The 19479-nt window shown below is 42.5% G+C and overlaps 2 protein-coding genes across 2 annotated transcripts; one reads left to right on the top strand and one right to left on the bottom strand.

The window, feature by feature from the left end:
• The first annotated feature begins 2291 nt into the window (after positions 1 to 2291).
• disp2 (dispatched RND transporter family member 2) lies at positions 2292 to 16093 on the top strand. The gene is made up of 10 exons (XM_023393692.2): positions 2292 to 2526; positions 5791 to 5935; positions 6096 to 6373; positions 6608 to 6637; positions 6767 to 6890; positions 7548 to 7663; positions 8276 to 8391; positions 9233 to 9330; positions 9550 to 9708; positions 11035 to 16093. The coding sequence occupies exons 1-10, from the start codon at positions 2432 to 2434 to the stop codon at positions 14380 to 14382; spliced, it is 4509 nt and encodes a 1502-aa protein (XP_023249460.1). The 5' UTR covers positions 2292 to 2431; the 3' UTR covers positions 14383 to 16093.
• On the bottom strand, positions 16090 to 19449 carry rpusd2 (RNA pseudouridine synthase domain containing 2). The gene is made up of 3 exons (XM_087170282.1): positions 18692 to 19449; positions 17419 to 17715; positions 16090 to 17279 (listed from the first exon to the last, which is right to left on the bottom strand). The coding sequence occupies exons 1-3, from the start codon at positions 19337 to 19339 to the stop codon at positions 16416 to 16418; spliced, it is 1809 nt and encodes a 602-aa protein (XP_087026408.1). The 5' UTR covers positions 19340 to 19449; the 3' UTR covers positions 16090 to 16415.
• Positions 19450 to 19479: the final 30 nt, after the last annotated feature.

The following is a 19479-nucleotide window of genomic DNA, read 5'->3' as shown; positions in this document are numbered from 1 at the left end:
AACACAGGCTGTTCAGAAAACGACATGCCAGCCACCAGCACAGCAGGCCTTTGTTGAATACAAAAGGACTTGAGCTGGAAGATAGTAGAGAAAGTCCTCAACAAATCATATCGCCCTGTAGCTTTGACTGATTCCCTCTCTCATCTACAGCTTTGAATCTGTCAGCTTAGATGTTTACTCCACCTATAAGGATGAATCAGTTTTGAATGTCATGACTCACTGAAGCCCTAATATATATAAATGAGGCTAGATCAGTGAGATAAAAATAAAGATATCCTCCACCACTGTCTCTGCTTCTTATTTCAAATAGGACTTTAATCTCTCCTACAAAACTTTCTCACACCCTCCTTTTCCTGATCTCTGCCTTTCCTCCAATAAATCACTTCCTTCTTTTCCAGCGTGGCCCTCAGAGACGAGGGCCCAGTGCCATGATTCATATTTATAACCAGAGCCAGACCAGCGGCCGCCTCATTAGCAGCGAGTCACACTGGTCTGCTGTGTCGGTTTCTCCTTTCTTTTGAGCTGCTCGGCCTTGGCTTTCTTTCATACTTCTCTTATTAATAAGTTACCCAAAGTCACGTTCTTCCTTCTTTCTTCCTCTGTTCTCTTCTCTTCTTACTTTGTTGCTTCATTATGTAAAATCTAGAGCAATTTCTAAACCCACTAAAGCTTAGTTTACCCTGATTTTTTCTTCAGAAACAGTAGAACTATTTTTTCTTGGCCATTGCAAATCAGTACCATACTGACATAATAAAAAAGAAGTAGTTTATAGTATCACAAAATTGATCTTCCTTTTGCACAATCCGCATCTCGACCAGCTCAAAGCTTGAAAAGGATTTGCGTGAGTCTCTTTATCTGCAGAGGACGGTAACAAATTAAAGAGGATTTAGAGATACTGCTTAAGGATCTCCATGTTTTCCCTCTTTATAATTGTACTCCAACACATTTAATCAAGAACTGTATTTTATGGCTGTAGGATTATTCACTCTGCATGTGAAACACAAGCTATAATCTCATAAATATGAGAAAGAATTAGTGAAGTATGCTGTACTACTTTCTGGTAAGTCACCCCTCATAGAGAGCTTATAAATTGTAACAGATTATGTTATTAATGGTTAATGAAGAAACATAAGTAGCAAATGCACGTAAGTATCAAACTTGGGCCTAGAAACATTCCTCAGCCAGGTTTCTTTGCATTGTCATCGCAGTGAAGTAACAAAGAAGAAGCATTTTGATGTTGTAGCCAGTCCAAGTGATGTTAATTCCATTTGTTTATAATAAAACACCATTCATAAAGCTGTAGACATTAAGTTGTAAATACAGTGGCTTTATTAATGGATAATAAATAATTTACTCTTGCCTTTTAGATCAATCATGAGGTATTGATAAGAGCAGCGTTTAGGTTGCCAGGTTGTGAAAAATCCATATGTCTGGTGTTTAACTTTTCTGTTTGGCAGTAATAATGTTAGTTAATGTTAGCTAGTCTGCAAATAAAAAATAAATTAATAAAGGTAACATATCTGCAGCTGCACATGGTAATGAAAGGCTTCTGGTGTATAAAGTGTCAAATCAGTTCAACCGCTAAAAGGAATTTTTCACAACCTGTCAATTATTAATGGCTTATAACTTATTAATCATCATTAGAAACAACAGTATTAAAGATAGACTTTAAAAATGTTACTGTAATGAAACAAAGGTAAAATGGAGAAAGCTTAAGACAACTTTCAGGCTCTATTTGTGACACTTGGGTGGATTCACCATTAATACTTAAACAAAAGCTTAAATAAAAACACTTGTTCTTGTAGCCTAATGGGAGTGTTGTTTGAGCATTTGTTCAATGTAGGAATCTAATACGGATTATCTCAGCCTCTCTTTTAGTGATTGGCTGATTGGTGTAGATTTAAATACAAGAAATTGATTGGGGGATAGTGGCTTTTACCTGAATTCACCTCATCAGCAGTGACATGTCGAGCATTCACAATATTCAGTGCCTCGGTGGTGATCAGCAGCTGGAGGTCCCAGTTAAGTTATTGTTTAGTTGAACCCAGCATCACTGTCTGTGCACCTTCCTAACGTACATTAAACAGCAGCTGTAGCTCCTGTCCGAGTCAGTTGAGCAGGCACTGATGCCCACTATCCGTCACTTTGAGCTCCAGCACCGCGGCCAGTTGGACAGCGACCAGTGAGCGTCCTCCTCAGCATCACCGCGGCTCCGCCAATCAGAGCGCAGCTCGGGGCAGATTAACCCAAGCAGCCCCGGTGCTGCTGTGTAGTAGCAGCCTCAGACACAAGCCCTTGCCTCCGATCCTCGTGGACCAAGTCTGGGCAGATGGGGGATTGTTTGGGTTAACCCAGGTCAAAATAACAGGAAATTCTTAATTGCCTCTTTTGAAATTTAGTTTTAGTTTTCAAAGGCGAAAACAGGAGGGAGATGGATGCTCGCTCGATAATAGGAGAAAGCACGGATGCGATAGTGATGGATGATTCTCCTACAGATGAAAGGGATATTCAGGAGGCTTGCCAAAGGTAGGTTGTGTTTTTTTTTGTCTCAGGATCTTTCTGTAGCTTATTGGGGAACTTGATTAGTGGAGTAAAAAAATAAAAGAGATTTACAGTGAGTAGACATGGATGTGTTTTTACCCTCCTGTGGCCATTGTGAGTATTGTTCAATGACACTCAATCCAGCTGTGTTTCTGCTGTGGACAATAAGATTATGTGCAGGATGTGATTTCTGCTCTTGTTATTTTTCCATAACAGTATCACAATTGTTTTCTCAGGATCATTGACTCCTGATTATGTTGCTTTGTTTGTGCTGTTGAAACCAAAATATGCACATGCGCTGTTGTAAACTTACTTTTCACAATTTATGTTTGGTAATCACAAAATTTACATGTTTCGTATTATCTTCTTTAATTTACGATCATAGATTTATTTTTTTTTTTACAGATATACAGTATGCAGTAATATATAAACTCTGTTTCACACTCACACTGCAGTTGACTCAAGGACTGTGAGGTCTGTTCTGTGTCATCGGCCTCCTGCTTCGGTCACGCCGGCTCTCTGGGTCAACTGCTGTCACCCTGTCACTCACTCCATGCAGCAGCCCTACATATATATATATATATATAAAAGAAAATCAAATGGCTTCAAACATGAAATTGGGGCTGGAAACAGCTGAGGCATGCCACTCTTTAGCTCAACAACAGGCCACATTTGTGCCCCTCCAAGAAGGGTCAGCTCTGCAGATCCTCAAGCCCTTTTCCTCTAATAATACCCCCTCAGAGGAGCAGCTCAGGCTTTTTAAGAAGGTTAACAGTTTGCCTCCTGCATACAGACTGAGCTTTAGTCCTGTTTTGGGTGTGTGTGTGTGTGTGTGTGTGTGTGTGTGTGTGTGTGTGTGTTTGTGTGTGTGTGTGATTGGCAGTTCAGGAGATGTTTGAGGACATGACACTGACTGGCATCCAGAGAGTTGATGAATGAGACATGTGCTGTAGAACGGGTGAAAGACAGGCCTAAAGGCAGACAGAGGGGAGAGCAGAGAGCGCTGACACGACTGTAGCCTCAGAGAGACTTTGTTGAGTCTCCTTGCTGGAGTCTTTCAAATGCCTTAAAGCTTAGTTTGGCTCCAAATCAGCAACTCATGCACTTTACAACAACTATAGTCAAACTCAGTGCTGACCACAGTAACATTACAGCAAGTACATTTTGCTAATAATACTTGTGTGTATTTTAACTTTAGTAACACTTTCAAGGCAAAACCTTTACTTGCAACAGAAAATTTTCACAGTGCGATATTTCAATATTTACTTGCGTAAAGGATGTGAACGCTTCTTCCAGCACTACCTACACTCAGTTGCTGGTTAGTGAATTGCACCTCACAGAAACTGATGCAGTCTAATGGAACAGTCCTGCGATAAATGCTACCTTCATCAACGTTATAATCTTCCCTTTTTCAGTTGAAACTGTTGGTGTTGGTTCAAATTTATGGTTATGTTGGAGGTTGTAGTCTGTGGTGATGCTGAACTGTAATACTGAGAGGTGTTTCTTATATCTGGTTTACAGCCATTGTTATTGCTGGGCCTTTGTGTACAGATTTAGGAGGCCATTGTGATGCCATTGTGATGTCAGTCAGTGTCTGTTTTTGTTTTTGGAGCATCTCGGTGACACCTTACTGGATGTATTTTTGTATTCATGCACTGAAATATTGATGAGCTCCACAAATTGCTCTCCTCATATGTGTGTGTGCACACTGGCCATCCCTGTGAAAAACCACCAAAGAGGAGTAATAGGCTTAAATACTCATATCTTGAACCCTGTGGTGAGGAGGCAGCCAGGCACAGGTTACACAGTATCTGCTAATAATTCAGTGTATATTCTAAACTGCACGGACTTCTGAATGGGTGGAGTTTATCGCACTACAGCAACAGACATTATGTTCAATTAGTTGACTGTTGACTTCCAAATTGTTTTTATGAGTGTATTTACTCACTCACTCCAACTTCTAAATAGGCTAAACCAAATGACAAACATTTGCTGTGTGACTTAGAGCTGCTGAGGACACTGTGAGCTATTTATTATTTAGATCATGTTAGTTTTATTGTGATAGAAAGAAAAAAATACTGAGGTTCGGTTCCTCACTGAGCTCCGCCATTAATCAGCTCCGTAATCCCTCTGCTACCGTATACCACCAATTCAGCGGACCACTCATCATCTGTGCGCCTTATTATGGGATGCAAATAAAACCGTGTGAGGTCATTCAGGCTCTGTTGACTTACTCCGTTGCCATGGTGACAAGACAGGAAATGCGGTTGCATCCAGTCTACTGTGGAAAAACAAGCATGTGGTAGACTACGGAGACCTCATGGCCCCTTCACTGAGGCACAGCCAGGGCGTCAGTTCAGCTGGGTCCATTTATTTACTCTAGCTTCAAAATCATGAGACCATAAGAGTTTTTTAAAATCAAAATTCTGGAAAAAGGTGAAAAAAAAAGTAAAATAAATGATTCTATCTGATTGAAAGGCAAGACTGTGATCAGATTTAATTCCTTAATATGTAGTTTCTCCCTTTAAGTAGATCTAAGGTTGGAAAACAGTCTTTTTCCACAATGACAATATTGCACTGAGTATATTCAGTATCATCATCCATTTCTTCCTTTTAGCTATATTATAAGTATAAGTATGTAAGCTTTTTACAGGACGTTTATATGAGTGATTGAGATTCCACAGCCATGCTAGCAGCTCTGAGTCAGTAGGATTCATCCTCTGGGGACCATGAGTGTCTGTACAAAATTTCATGTATATCGTGCCAGTGTGCGTAAAAACAGACAATTTCTTAAGTTTCATAAAGTGAGCATCATATTCTATAAGAAGGAGAAAGGAATATGTTACAGCCTCAGACTGGATAAGCGTATCATTACACAGGTAAATGCAGTGTTCTCCTGACTGCTGCCATAACCCATGAGTCATCACTCAGTCTCATGATATCTATCCTGGACAGCCACCGACTTTTTTTAAATAATTGGGCCTTGTTGCATCCAGTTGCCACCGTGTGTTAGAAATCCATTCCTTACCTCATTAGTTCTGCTGGCCCGTTCAGTTCTCCATGGAATATGAGGAGAAGCTGAAACAAGAATATAATCAAGAAGCTGAGATGTCAGTCAATGTGTAGTGGGAGAGATACAAGCTCAAGTTTTATAAACAGGCTGAACTTCCTCACTTTAAAAGAACTCTGTTGCTTTGATGCATTTTTCTCGTACTTATCTGTCACTTTTCTCTTCTCTTCTCTTCTCAGTGAGATCCCAGCAGTTTCTCTGTGCCCCCCTGACAGCGACTGCTCTGCCGAGGCCCCGTTGACAGTCATCCAGTGTGAGGGGGAGCTATGTGACAGCTGCAGCAGCCTCGGCAGACCCTCTTCGTCCTGCCAGCTTTATCACCAAGTATGCCTGAACACTGACTGTACTGCGTGGTGTTTAGGACAGATATATGGGGAACCATTCAAATGGGCCCAGAATGTCTAAAAAGAAAAATAGTTAGACATAGATCCAGGATTTGACATGTGTACAATTTCTGTATATTATATTGTCTTTTCTCCTTTAGGTCCCCCAGGGTTCTCGATCGAGGGCCTACGACTCAGCGCAGCCCCAAAAATGCCCCCACTGCAGCCATCATGGGCCAATCAAACCACACACCTGCCACGACTGTAAGTCAAACACAACTGGTCCTCATGCTGAAGGAGGTGTAGTGGTGAAAGTGGGACATAGCTGTAGTTCTGCTCATCAGACGTCACGTCATGGCGCGGTGAGGTGCCACTGGCTGCACGGGTCAAATGAGAGCGGGACACAGAAACCAACACAGCGACACGTGGTGACAGTAAGGTGCGTTTCAAGGAGACGGCTTGACATTTTGGTAAAATATGCTCATTCACTTTCTTTCACGAGAAGATTGATACCACTCTCAAATATGTGAGTGGTGGCAATCTTCTCATCTAACTTTTAGGAAACGAATAAGCACATATCCAAAAACTATCCTTCTAAGGACACTTTGGGTGGCATCCTTTTCAAATTTGTGTGTGGAGTCATTATTATAATTAACTCTTCAACTATTAACAGGGATGGAGGACTCTACTGCATTCTTAGACAGTAAGTACTGAAACCAATTTTCATTATAAAGCCCAAAGCTATTGCAAATCACACTTCCTCTGATCATAATAATGAATCTTTACTCGGTGCCACCGACAGCTTCTTCTTCTGTGGTTTTCTATTTGGCAGTTATTCCCAGGTGATAGTGGACTACCCGTTAGCAGTGTTGGTGGGTTGTGCTGTTCTGCTGCTGGGATGCTCATTGGCCGGACTCTTCATCGGTCCACTGCCTGACTTCTCTGACCCGCTGCTGGTGAGTCTCACACACACACACACACACATACACACACACACATTCATACACACATATACAAAAGCATACAGTCGATAAAATGTAATCCTAAAGTCTCCCTTGTTGCAGCACATGCATCTGTGCTGTCACGCTTCTGTCAGATCTACAATACACACCTCCCTCACGACCTTAAACTGAGTGTTAATTACTGTTTCCCTAATGACTCACAGTCTCAGCCGCATCCATTTACTTCAGTCTCATGTCAGATCCAATGGACCGCGCTGAATTAGATCACACTCGCTGTCATCTTAATTAAATACATCTTCTCACCTATGAGATGCAGGTGTACAGGACAAAGGGCGATTAAGAAATTGTTCTGAAAAACGCAACATGTGATTCACAACAATGAGCTGTCAATGAGTAATCTGAAAAGATTCACATACAAAATGAATATTGGGTTATACAAGGTTTTCTGTTTCGTGAGTGTAGGGCTCTTTCTTTTGAGGGTGCTTGTGATGCTGATTAATTCAGTGAGCTGCTGCAGTGCATTGATGGGCACCAGCATTTACACTGTCTCTAGCTTTGATGTCTGTGTGTGTGTGATTGTGTGTGATTGTGTGTGATTGTGTGTAATTGTGTGTGTGTGTGTGTGTGTGTGTGTGTGTGTCCTTTCTACAGGGTTTTGAGCCACGGGGAACATACATCGGAGTTCGCCAGTCCAGCCTGTCCGAGCTGCAGGAGAACACTGGCCCGGGGAAAACTCTGTCTCCTTTACCGCAGCAGCTCAGCAAAAGGTCAGCAGAGAGTTTCGGTAGAGCGCTGGGTTTCTGCACAGGGGGACTGCACCACACAGATGGTTTCCAAATGGATATGAGCTGCACACATAGAGCAGTTGTGGTCATGTCATGGGGTGTGTGTTTGTAATAAGTCAGGGTTTGACAGTAGAAAAAAAATAGACTATGAGAATATGGATAAAAGAACATATGATTAAATGTAGGGAGAGTCAATATCATTCCATTATATCAAATTATGAAAGCTGCTCTATCCATATTTTTTATATTAACAATCACATGACTGCAGCTTTTTCGTGCCTTTCAGCTTGTTGTTTTGGTGTCACAGCCTGCAACTCTATCTTTTGTTCACTATTACCAATCTCTGCAGCAACTGTTTGCTAACACGTTCAGGCCGACAGTATCTATCAACTGAAAAGCTAATAATCTGACACTGTTGTGTTTACAGCTTGTTTTTGCTGCCCACAAGTGGCCAAAAAAAACCAACAATTAATGCTGGTTTAAAATGACTCAATTGTGAATATGATCAGTTTTATACTTGTTCAAAATAAAATGTATGCGTTTGATGACCGGGAAAATGTGTGTGTGTGTGTGTGTGTTTTACCTGTGCTATAGTTTTGCAGCTCCTGTCAACGGAGACAGTAGTGATGGGCAAGACACCTCCAGACTTCGCTTCAAGAGGATGCTGGCAAGAGACTCGTCTCCAAACACCTTCCTGTGTGATACTCCAGGTGGGTCAGTCCTGATGAGGTCATCCCTTTCAATAAACTATTAATTCAGTGATGATAAGAATAAAAAATCTTAGATAACACAGAACAGAAACAATGGAAATAACAACCACATCGAAATAACAACCATAACCTTAATTGTAGATTTGTTGCTGTGTGAAGCAGCTTATGTAACACAGTTGGCTCCAGTACACTCAGCGATGCGGTAAATTAAATGGAAATATTAAAACAATATAAATAAGATGGGTGCCAATTCTGCGATTAAGCAAATTTTCATAAATAATGTGAGCTGAATGCAAAACCCTCCAGCTTCTTAGGGAGTAATCAGCATCCCCCAGCAAAATAAAAGGGAAACAATACACCATAATAAACAACGGTAACAACTTAATAGTTAAAAGCATATGTAGAAAAAATAGTAAGATATTAAGAAGATGTGAACAATAGCTTTTACTGTGGCTTCAAAGAGAACAGTTTGCCGAGTGCTTTTTCTTTGGGCAGGTTATCCAGGATATTCTTCTTTCAGCTCTACTTTGAAATAGTGTGCTGGTAGATCAAAGACTATACTTGTGTTTGCCCCATAAAAACACAGAAAGCTCCCTGAATGGTTTTATTAGCACCTCTGAGCCTTGGGCTTTTTCATTATATGATGCCTAATTTTTATTCAATACAGGCAGCAGGATATAACACACATGAAATTGGTTGTCAGCTTGGTTTTACCTTTATGAATGCATACCCCCTCAAAGTTGAACCAATTTGAACATTTCTAACCAACCCTATGAGCTGATGAGTCACTGCTAGTCATCCTGTTACTGTACATTGAACCCATCTGTCTGTCTCCATGCAGGCGAGCGTTTGGCCCAGCTGGTGTTCCGATCAGAAAACTCAGCCAGTCTCTGGAGCCTGAAGGCCATCCACGCCATGTGTGAGATGGAGCAATCCAGGGTTCGCTCTGATCTACTCAGCCCTTCATGTCACCTGTAGTGCTCTGCCTTTAGCCATCACCCTCTGTCAATCTCTACCCTCCCCTCTACCCGTCACATTTGAATGCTCTGCAGCAATTAAAAAACACTATTTTGTATACATTACCTTTTGTACATAAATTCCCTTTTCATTTCAAAACTGGGCATGCGTTCAAAAAAATCTTTCCCTCGTCTGATTCAGATTCGCTCCCAGGCTCAGTTCCAGGACCTGTGCCAGCAGCATGTGAGGGTGGAGGCTGAGGGAACGTCCAGGAGCGGCTGTTGTCCGAGCTGGTCTCTGGGGAATTACTTGGCTGTCCTCACTAATTCCTCCTGCTGCCTCAGCCTCACCTCACACCAAGTACTTTAGCCTTCTTTTCATTTTTAACATTAGCATACAAACAAATTACCATATAAATTATAATCATTAACATGAGGTTTTACTAAATAGCACATTACAGTACTTTTTTTCCCATTGTGAAAGGTTGTTCTTGACCAAATAATCTTGAATCGAAGTCAGTGTATTTGATAAGAAACAGTCCGTAAAGTGAACCTTGAATTACAGTAAGATTATGTTAAGTCCATTTGTTTGTTTAGAGGTATTTTTTTAATTATTGTCAATGAATGAATAACACATATACAACATGTTTTGTGTCAGACCCTCACAGAAGATAGATGTAGGACTCACTCATAGTTTTACATTGTTTAACATTCATAAAGAAAAAAATATTCAAAGCGAATTTCTAAACTGACAGTATACCACAATGCACAAAACCTCATGGGATATGTGAAGAAATTGGGAACTAAAGTTGAAGTTGATGATGTAGGTTATAGGATTGTAATATCCTACATCTTATATTTTTCTTCGTCTCAACAAATCCCATGAAAAGACTGAAACTAACAATGACAGTGTTTGTGTAACTAAAGCCTGATATAGCCTGTTTCTTCTTCAAAATTAACTTGGGCACTTGGTTTTGAAGCTCAGAGTGGGCTGCTCCACTGTTGGCATCTTGGCAGTGCCTGACTCCCTAACTCCCGGCTAATCTAAAAGGACAAAGACGTGGGTCGTGTGGAACTGAGACTTTGGTGAAAGGTGGTTTGTGGCAAGCATACTCTCGCCCACCTGTCACCTAAAACGACGTGCCCTCAATTATGCATAACTGAGTTTTAAAATTTATATGGCTGAATTATATAAAAATCAACCCCCTATACAGTTGTCAAGGACCAAAACCGTTTTTTAAACATGTTTATTTCTGCTGTAAATTTGGGCATTTTAACATGTAGGTCTATGGGGAATGACTCGCTTTTGGAGCCAGCCTCCAGTGGACTTTCGAGGAACTGCAGTTTGGCACTTCCGCGATTGCTTCATTTTTCAGCCCCAGAGCTTGTTGCTTAGAAAAGTATTAACCCGCCACTGAAAACAGTCCTCATAAATGCATTTCCTCTTGTTTGAGTAAACATTTGCTAAAAACTACAGTGCCCAGCTGTTTCAGGAAACCAATTAGCCTTTTTAAAAATGTAACAACATACTGTACATGCTATATGTTGTTAAAGATTAGTTTTTCGTATTTTCATGGGAATTGCTGGCAATATAAAAACTACAGAATAACAGCACCCTCTTTCAACAAGGGAAATTGATCGTATTGTAGTGTCTGAATGTCATTTCATTTCCTCCCTTTTACACCAGGTTTCTGAGTCTCTGAACCTTCTGCGGACATGCGCTCTGTACTATCATGAAGGACATCTAGTTGAAGCCTGTGTGGACAGACCCAAACATGGCAGCTGTTCCTCTGTCCCATCCCGCTGCAAACAATCACGCGTGGTGTTCCAGATCCTGCACTTCCTGGTTGATAAAGACTTCCTTGGGCCGCAGACTGTTGAATACCAAATCCCAACACTGAAGTACAGCCTTCTGTTCTTACCCCTCGACAAAGGGGAGCACATGATGGAGATGTATATGAGCAGTCTTGAAGGCAGGGATTTGACCTACAATAATACCACTATCACTGGCATGGACTTCGGCATCAAGCAGACACTGTTCAAGCATTACCTTGCAAGAGATTCAGTATATCCTGTCCTAGCTGTTGTTTGTCTTCTCTTCACTATGGCTCTTTATCTCCACTCTCTCTTCATAGTAGCATTATCTGTAATAGCAATCACAGGCTCCCTCCTGACCTCTTATTTCTTGTACAAAGTAGCATTTCGCCTGACTTTCTTCCCCCTGGTCAACCTCTCAGCAGCTCTTATCCTCTTGGGAAGCTGCTCCAATCAGGTTTTCATCTTTGCTGATTTCTGGAATCTGCAGCTATCCCAGAACCCCTCAGCCTCCCTGGAGAAGAGAGTATACAGAGCTTTGCAGGAAGTCGGCTATTTGATTCTAGCGTCCGGGCTGACCTCCAGCGCAGCGTTTTTCTCTGGTTATCTCAGCAGCATCACAGCAATCAGATGTTTCTCTGTTTATCTCGGAACTGCCTCTTTCATCAGCTCACTCCTGGCGTTAGTGTGGCTGCCGTGCTCATTTGTTCTGCGGGAGCGTTACACTGAGGCGTCTTCTGCATCGCTGGCAGTGCAGGGATGGAAACCATGCTGCTCCAAAAACACCGGCGGCTTCTGGGATACAAGCTCACGCAAAAAATGCCTCTTCACTCTCGGCCAGAAGCTGAGAGAATTAAAACGAGGGCTCACTGACACTTCAAATTTATTATTTCTGAAAATTTTGCCATGTGGAGTGGTAAAGTTTAGGTACATCTGGGTGTGCTGGTTTGCGGTGCTCGCTGCCGGGGGCACTTACATGTCCTGCATTGACCCAGGCATGAAGCTGCCCACCTTAGAAAGCAAGGTCACCCAGCTTTTCCGCTCCAGTCACCCGTTTGAAAGATACGACGCAGAATATCGCCACATGTTTATGTTTGAGAGACAGAGAAATGGAGAGGATAAACCTGTTACATTAAAGCTTGTTTGGGGCGTCAAGCCAACAGATAACGGGGATCACTTTAACCCTAAAAGCAATGGGTCTTTGGTTCTCGACCCAGACTTTAACATGAGCCAACCAGATGCTCAGGTCTGGTTAAGGGACCTGTGTGGACGGGTCCAGAATCAAAGCTTTTATTCCCCCCCATCACCTGAGGATAGAAACGTTATGACAGACAATATCTGTCTTGTGGAGCAGCTAATACACTGGGTATCTGTCAGACGGTGCTCAGAGAGTGATGACGCCCTTCACTTCTGCTGTAATGACATCCCTTTCCCCTACCCTCCCAGTGTTTTTGAGAACTGCCTCAGCATGATGCTGGCAGAGAGGTACGCTGAAGGCCATCTGGCCCACAGCGGAGGTCTGTACTTCCAGCCAGATGGCAGGGTCGCTGCCCTCGTGTTGGCATTCAAAACCACATACCTCTACAGCTTCAACTTCAGCAGAACCAGTGCTTTTTACAGAGAAATCCTGACATGGTTTAACAAAGAAATCTCAGGAGCCCCACAAGGACTCGAGAACGGCTGGTTCATCAGTCACCTGTCTCTTTTTGATCTACAACAATCCTTGAGCTCAGAGACTCTCGTAGTAGCTGGCTTCTCAGTAGCTATCACATTTGTGTTGCTTCTTTTAACCACCTGGAATATTCCACTGAGTATATATGGCACTGTAGCTGTCGGAGGCAGTGTGTTTGTCACTGTCGGCCTCCTGGTTCTTCTTGAATGGCAGCTGAGCGGCATTGAGGCTCTGTTTATATCATCAGCAGCAGGACTTTCTGTTGACTTTATAGCTAACTACTGCATATCCTACAGCTTGGCTCCTCATTCAGACAAAATTGGGAAAGTAGCACACTCCACTAAAAGGATGGGATGTCCTGTAGCAATAGTTTCTGGTGCATTTTTCTCAATGGGGATCATCATGTTGCCTGCCACAGCGTTGCTGTTCAGAAAACTGGGGATTTTCCTGTTTTTGGTGAAATGTGTAGCATGTGGATTTGCAACCTTCTTTTTCCAGTCCCTGTGCTGTTTTTTTGGACCCCAGAAAAACTGTGGAACGATCACGCTGCCGTGTTTTTCGGACCAGGCTGACGGCGTACTGTCAACTTGCTCGGCAGCAGAACCTGGTTCCTCCTCAGCTGCTAATGGCGACTTTGGCAGATCTAGAGTGAGGAGGAGTTATGACAAAGAAGCAGGTGGCTATCTCTACCCCAACCACCAACGTCAGCACAGACAGAAACAGATTGGGGCAGGAGGAGGAGGAGGAGGGGGTGGGGGTGGGGGCAGAGGGCCAGAGCAGTATGAGCTGCAGCCGCTGGCTTATCGGCTGAGTGACAGCTTTGAGAACAGCACCTGCACCAGTAAACTGTCCAACCGGCCCTCTGTGCTCTCTGATGAGATTGAATATTGCGGGAGAGATGTGGGAGGAAATAGCATGGATGGGGAGAGTGAAGAGAGATGCAGTCGTCAACATAAGATCTACCAACCACCTCCAGCCCTCCAGACTTCATCACCTTACAAAGACAACACCCTGCGGCCTGTGGGACCGGCCCAAGAGGACCTCGCCAAGGACAAGCTGCTCTGTAAGACATGCAGAGGTCAGCCTGGTGCGGTGACGCACTGGGGCAATACATCTTTCTCCTCATCTTCCAGCATACAGGAGACTATAATCAGCCACACACTGGAGACCATTGACCAGCCATCTCTCAGCACAGAGGAACAAACCACACAGGAGCATCTCCATCACCACTCCCACAAAGAGCACCTCTCCTCCTTGTCCCAGAGCTCCTGCGAGGGTCTGGAGGATTCCTGTGAAACATGCCTCAGCGACATCGAGCCTGGGCCTTCAAACCCACAGCAACATGAAGAAGGAGAGGCTCAGTTACAACCAGGATACCTAAATGGGAAGAGAGATACGCTTCGCCTCTCACTGAAAGAAACTGTTTATGAGACTTGTAATAAGGGCCGCACCAGTCAGAGTGAAGAAGTGGTTATTTTACCCAACAGTAAGCCAGACTTACCAGATGTTTGGATAAAGAGAGACGGAAAACAGGAGGATACGTGTTGAGCAAAGTTGGAGGAATCTTTGCAAACACTGTGCATTAAATGCTCTGAATTTATATTTAAAAAAAAAAAAAAAAGGAATACAAAAGCATATACAAATTACAAAAGGAACATACAATGTTTCTTTTGTATAATACTCAAAGGAAATATAAGCTAACTGCAAATGTAACATGTGACAGCATGTTTGTCTTATGTTGCTGCTAAGGTTGTTACAGTTTCTTTCACAAATGAGGTCAAAGCATGAGTGTTTCTTCAGAAAAAGGTCAAATCAAAGCATGAGTTGTTCAACCCAGAATTTCCAGGAAGACCATAAAAGATGAAGCTTTTTTTTCTGCCTTGATTTTGCACCAAAGTCACACTTGAAGAAACTACAGCTACAAGGATGTCAGCAAAAAAACAAAACAAACAAAAAACACTAAGTACTGCACCTGCTGCTGCAGAATTTACTTTGTGCCTGGAACTTTTTAACATCTGCACCGACTGGGTTATTAACAAATACAGTGCCACCTCTGTGCAACTGCTGGCCTTTCTCCATGCTGGAATTGACCTTAATGAGCCATATACATTCATGGACTTCATAATATTAAAAGATAAATGTGAGATATACAGAGAGAGAGATGCATTATGTGTGACTGTGTGCAGAATTACATACAGTATATTGGCAAGAGTCAGTTATCACATCTACAGTAGCAAAGAGCTCTCACTAAACTACAGTCAGTTGAGTTTGCACTTTGTGACAAATGATATGTACAGTATGTCATTGTGACCATGACGTAGAAAATCAAAAATGTGTCATTTCTAGTGTCATGGTTTGGTTGCATTTAATGTTTCACTGTCAATTTAAAAGTCAGGCTGTTTATTCCAGTGTCAGTGCCAAAAAAATGTAATGTTTACTTACTATACTGATTCTAAAAGGCTAAAATGTTTCTAATTCAGATATAACACTATACTGTGTACACTGTGGGTTTATACACTGTTGGCAAATTAAGGTGCATACTCTTGCTGGATCTGTGGATGTCGGTATATGCCTTAGCCTTTGTAAAGAAACAGGAGCGAGCTCTTATTTCGATTTCCAAAGCAGTAGTTGTACCATCACATGCCACAGCTTCAACAGCTAAGAATTTGTATATAAACCTTGCTGCACCACTGTTAAGAGAAACGCCAACAGGCAATTATCTGAGGAACAGAACGCCTTCCTCTACAGCCCATCCCACAGCTGAGAGGTAACATCACGTGTGTCTCAATACCAACGGTATTTAGGACATGAGCATGTGCCAAATGTCTTTCAATAGGTTGAAGCTAAAAATGTGTGTTTTGTGCAAAGGGTGTGTCCTTTAAAAAATAAGATGTATTTATGGTACTCAATAGGATATTAAGTATAAAACAAAGAGGTGTAGGAGTTGAAGTGTTGGTGGTGGAGCCTTGACAAAATTATTATAAATATATATATATGAAACATGCCTATGAGCAGGGTTATTTTCAAGCTCTCTTGTTGTAAGAAGTGTTTGCTTTTGACATCTTAACTGTATAATCACAATTCTTCAAAGAGCCTTCACTTTAAAATCACTCAGCAGAATTCTCTGCCTTAGAGAGGAATAAAATCAATCACAGGCTTTCTACAACAGAAGAAATGAAAAAAGGTTGCCACCACTGTTATTTACAGCTGTTAATGTTGTTAATTTTTCACCAAACTGAAATAAAATGAAATACATTTATTTTTCCTGCAGACTGGCTTTAATTTATTTAAATTTTTTGGCTGTTGTACCAGACAGATTACAGGCATAAAAGGATGAAATTAAATTAAAACTATATTCTTGACATTAAAAAACAGTCCTCAAAGTAAAATGAGAAAGAATACAATTTCATTTTCTTCTTGTGTTTAAGGCATAAATAGCTTGGAGCCAAAAGAAAAACATATTTTTGCAAAAAAAAAAAAACTATCCAAAGAAATGCAGCACATTTCTGGTCTTTTCCATGACATGTCTGACCGCAGTCACCTGAATGCCAAAGTCTTCATCAGTGTTCATCAGGCCAGATCTAATCAGCTTCGACCCAGTCTTCTCTGGCCCAATCAGGTAAACATGTGGAATATTCAAAGTCAGGTCCTTTGTAGCGTAAAGCGTGGAGATACATGATGAGCTCCTTTTCTGTAGGATCTGGTCGTACCAGCTTACATTCACTACACAGGAGGTCTCTGGTCCCTGGAGGAGTGTTCTGGGTAGAGTCAGTAGCTTCCGTTTGATTTCCATTTGATTTGTGATGGCTTTGAGACTCTTGGAGTAATGTGCTGTTACTGTTTGGGACTGTGCAGCCCTGACTCACCTTGTTTATCGTCTCATTGTTTGAGTGACAACCTGTCAACACCTGTGTCTCTATCTTTTTGTTGCCACTGCACGCATCAGTCGGTGCCTGATGACTTTGTCCAGTCTTGCCAGGTTCAGACGCACCATCTGACTTGTCTGTTTTCTCAGATGTTTTGTTTTTTTCTGCCTCATTCCCAACACCGTCACCTGGTATATCCAACAGCTGCAGACTTTCCTGAGATCGATGTTCCTCTACCAGAGCCTGCAGCAGCTCCTCATCGCTCTTCCCCACCAGACCCCCCTTACCTCTGTGAGGACCCCATGCTGAGGACCCATAGATGGGGTCATTGAGGATGGGGAAGCCCAGGTACTGGAGGTGGACCCTGATCTGGTGTGTGCGGCCAGTAAGGGGTAAACAGCGGACCACGCTTGTTTTTCCGTTAAAGCTAAGCCTCTGGAAGACAGTTTGGGACTCCTTTCCCTTGGGGTCAACCCGGCAGACGCCGATTTTAAAGGAAACAACCAGAATGGGCTCCTTGCAGTTAAACTCACCCTCTGGAAACTCCCCCTCCACTCGGCACACATACTCCTTTTCAAGCTGGGAAAGAGAATAAATGTAAAGAACTTCTAAAAACCCAGTAGTATATTGATCACAGTCAGAAATCAGTAATGGGGTACTTCAAATTTGCCTAATCACCTGAAAGTCAGAATTTAAATCCAAACCATCCTGAACGTACCTGTCTGTCTCTCACCAGCTGGTCCAGTTTCTGTGAGGTCTCCAATGTTCTGGCAAACAGCAGCACTCCAGAGGTGAGTCTGTCCAGTCTGTGGACAGTGTGAAGCTCCGAAATGCCCCGCTCTTTCCCCAGGATGAAAATCACTGTGTTGTGGCGAAAGCGACCACAAGGGTGGACTGGGATGGAGGCAGGCTTGTCGACCACGAGCACTTCACCGTCATCCGCCAGAATCTCCAGGGGTCTGTCGACCACGGGTGGCTCGTGACGGTGGACAGTGTTTCTCATGTGGTCATTATTCTGTGGATAGTAGGACAACATAGGTGGATGTTTCACCCAGGACGTTTGCCATCCTTCACAGGTTAAAATTCAAATGTTTGAATTTTGTTAGGTTGCCTATTTTATGAGAGGAATAGTTTTTAAACCTCGGGCTCGATCATATGAGATATGTCTGTCAGTGCAAGAAAAAAATCAAGACACATTTCCTGCAGGATTATTTGATATAGGAAGAAGACCATTTCAATATCATTATGCTGCACACCATCATATAATTGTTTAGGCATTGAGAATAACCTTTTAATTATTTTCTGCTGATCAAACTGGTGGTCCTGGTGGGTCAGTGGAACTGTAATTTTCAGATGGCATTGTCAAGTATTTCAGAAATCATTCTGGAAAAAATCTGACTTGATAAATCTTTGTATCACCGGACAATGAAATTCTGTGTTGTAATGTAAAATGGAAAACATCTTAAAATTGCCTTTATCTAATTAACATAACAGGCAAACAATAGATTTTAATAAATTAAAAGTCTTACAAAATGTGAAATATTTATGTATAGCATATTACTTTTTACCATGAGTTGTCAAGACTGGTGCAGATATTGGTTTGGTTACAGTTCATTCTCCACCATGGAAACGGGACATGACAAAACAATCTCAACTCAAACTCCACTTCAACATGGATGAGAAGTACAGGAAAATTCATAACTAATACAGCAGCTGAGCAAACTCAATCTGCCGATGGGGATCATGTGATGCAGGCACTAGATCCAGAACAAGCCTTAAGTTGAGTTGAGATTGGTTGTCAACTGATTATTATTTACTTTTGGCTCAGATGCATGAAATCTAGTGACGAATACACGACTTTTAAGTGAGCCCACATTAGTATGGTTACATCTACCATGCTGTTGAAGACCTAGCTTCATAGACCACACCTGTGATCCTGAGTGTTACCTGTATAATAAAATCATATACATGTGTGTAGTGATGACACTGACCCTGAGCACCACAGACAGGTCCTCCACAGTGGTCTCGTTGAGCCGGATGCGACCCTCTTTGGCAGCCCTCTGGTAGTACTCGATAGACTCACTTCTGAACTCGCTCTTGAACACCTCCTGGAGAGTCTTCCCAACCCACCGACCTTTGCAGTAGGTTTTGAAGTCAAAGTAATATGGACGAACTTTGCGGAGACCACCTTCGAAGTAATAAGAGGTCTCGGTGAAATGCTCTTGGCTGAAGCTAACACCGGGGTTCCGTTTCTGCGGAGGAGGGATGTATCTCTCGCCCGGACGGAGTTTCTTCCCTCCCGCTCCTCTCCGCCTCTTCCCTCGGCCGCTTGTTTCTGGTTCGCCCGGCTCGTCGCTTTTACGTTTGCCAGTTCCTGCTGCCTCATTAGCGGCGGTTCCCTGCGTGGACACTGCGCTGCTCACCTCCGCCGGTGACCCTGGAGCAATAACTGCCTGCTCCATGGTCGAGCTGCCGTATCGACACCGTGGAAAATAAAAAAGGCGATTCAGACTTTTAGTAACGTCAGAGGACGAAACAAAGCGTTGCCCTATAGAAACTACACGCTTACTAACTTCAGTTTGACCCACGAAGAATAAATAACATTTTCTTAAGCCCCTAACCAAGACACTCACGTGCATTACCTTCTAGGTCCTTCTCGTTTGAGGCGTGTAATGATGACGTTAATATGTAGTCCAATCAGACGAATGTGTAGTCCAAACGATCAAACGCTCATGGTTCTTCTTCTGATTCCTTGTCTTAAAGGGGACATCACCTCCTC

The sequence above is a fragment of the Seriola lalandi genome, unplaced genomic scaffold (genome assembly GCF_002814215.2).
Source record: "Seriola lalandi dorsalis isolate HSWRI2012SDOR001 ecotype SW California unplaced genomic scaffold, Sedor1 jcf7180002054942, whole genome shotgun sequence".
Taxonomy (NCBI): domain Eukaryota; kingdom Metazoa; phylum Chordata; class Actinopteri; order Carangiformes; family Carangidae; genus Seriola; species Seriola lalandi.
This window is presented reverse-complemented; position numbering and strand designations above follow the sequence as displayed.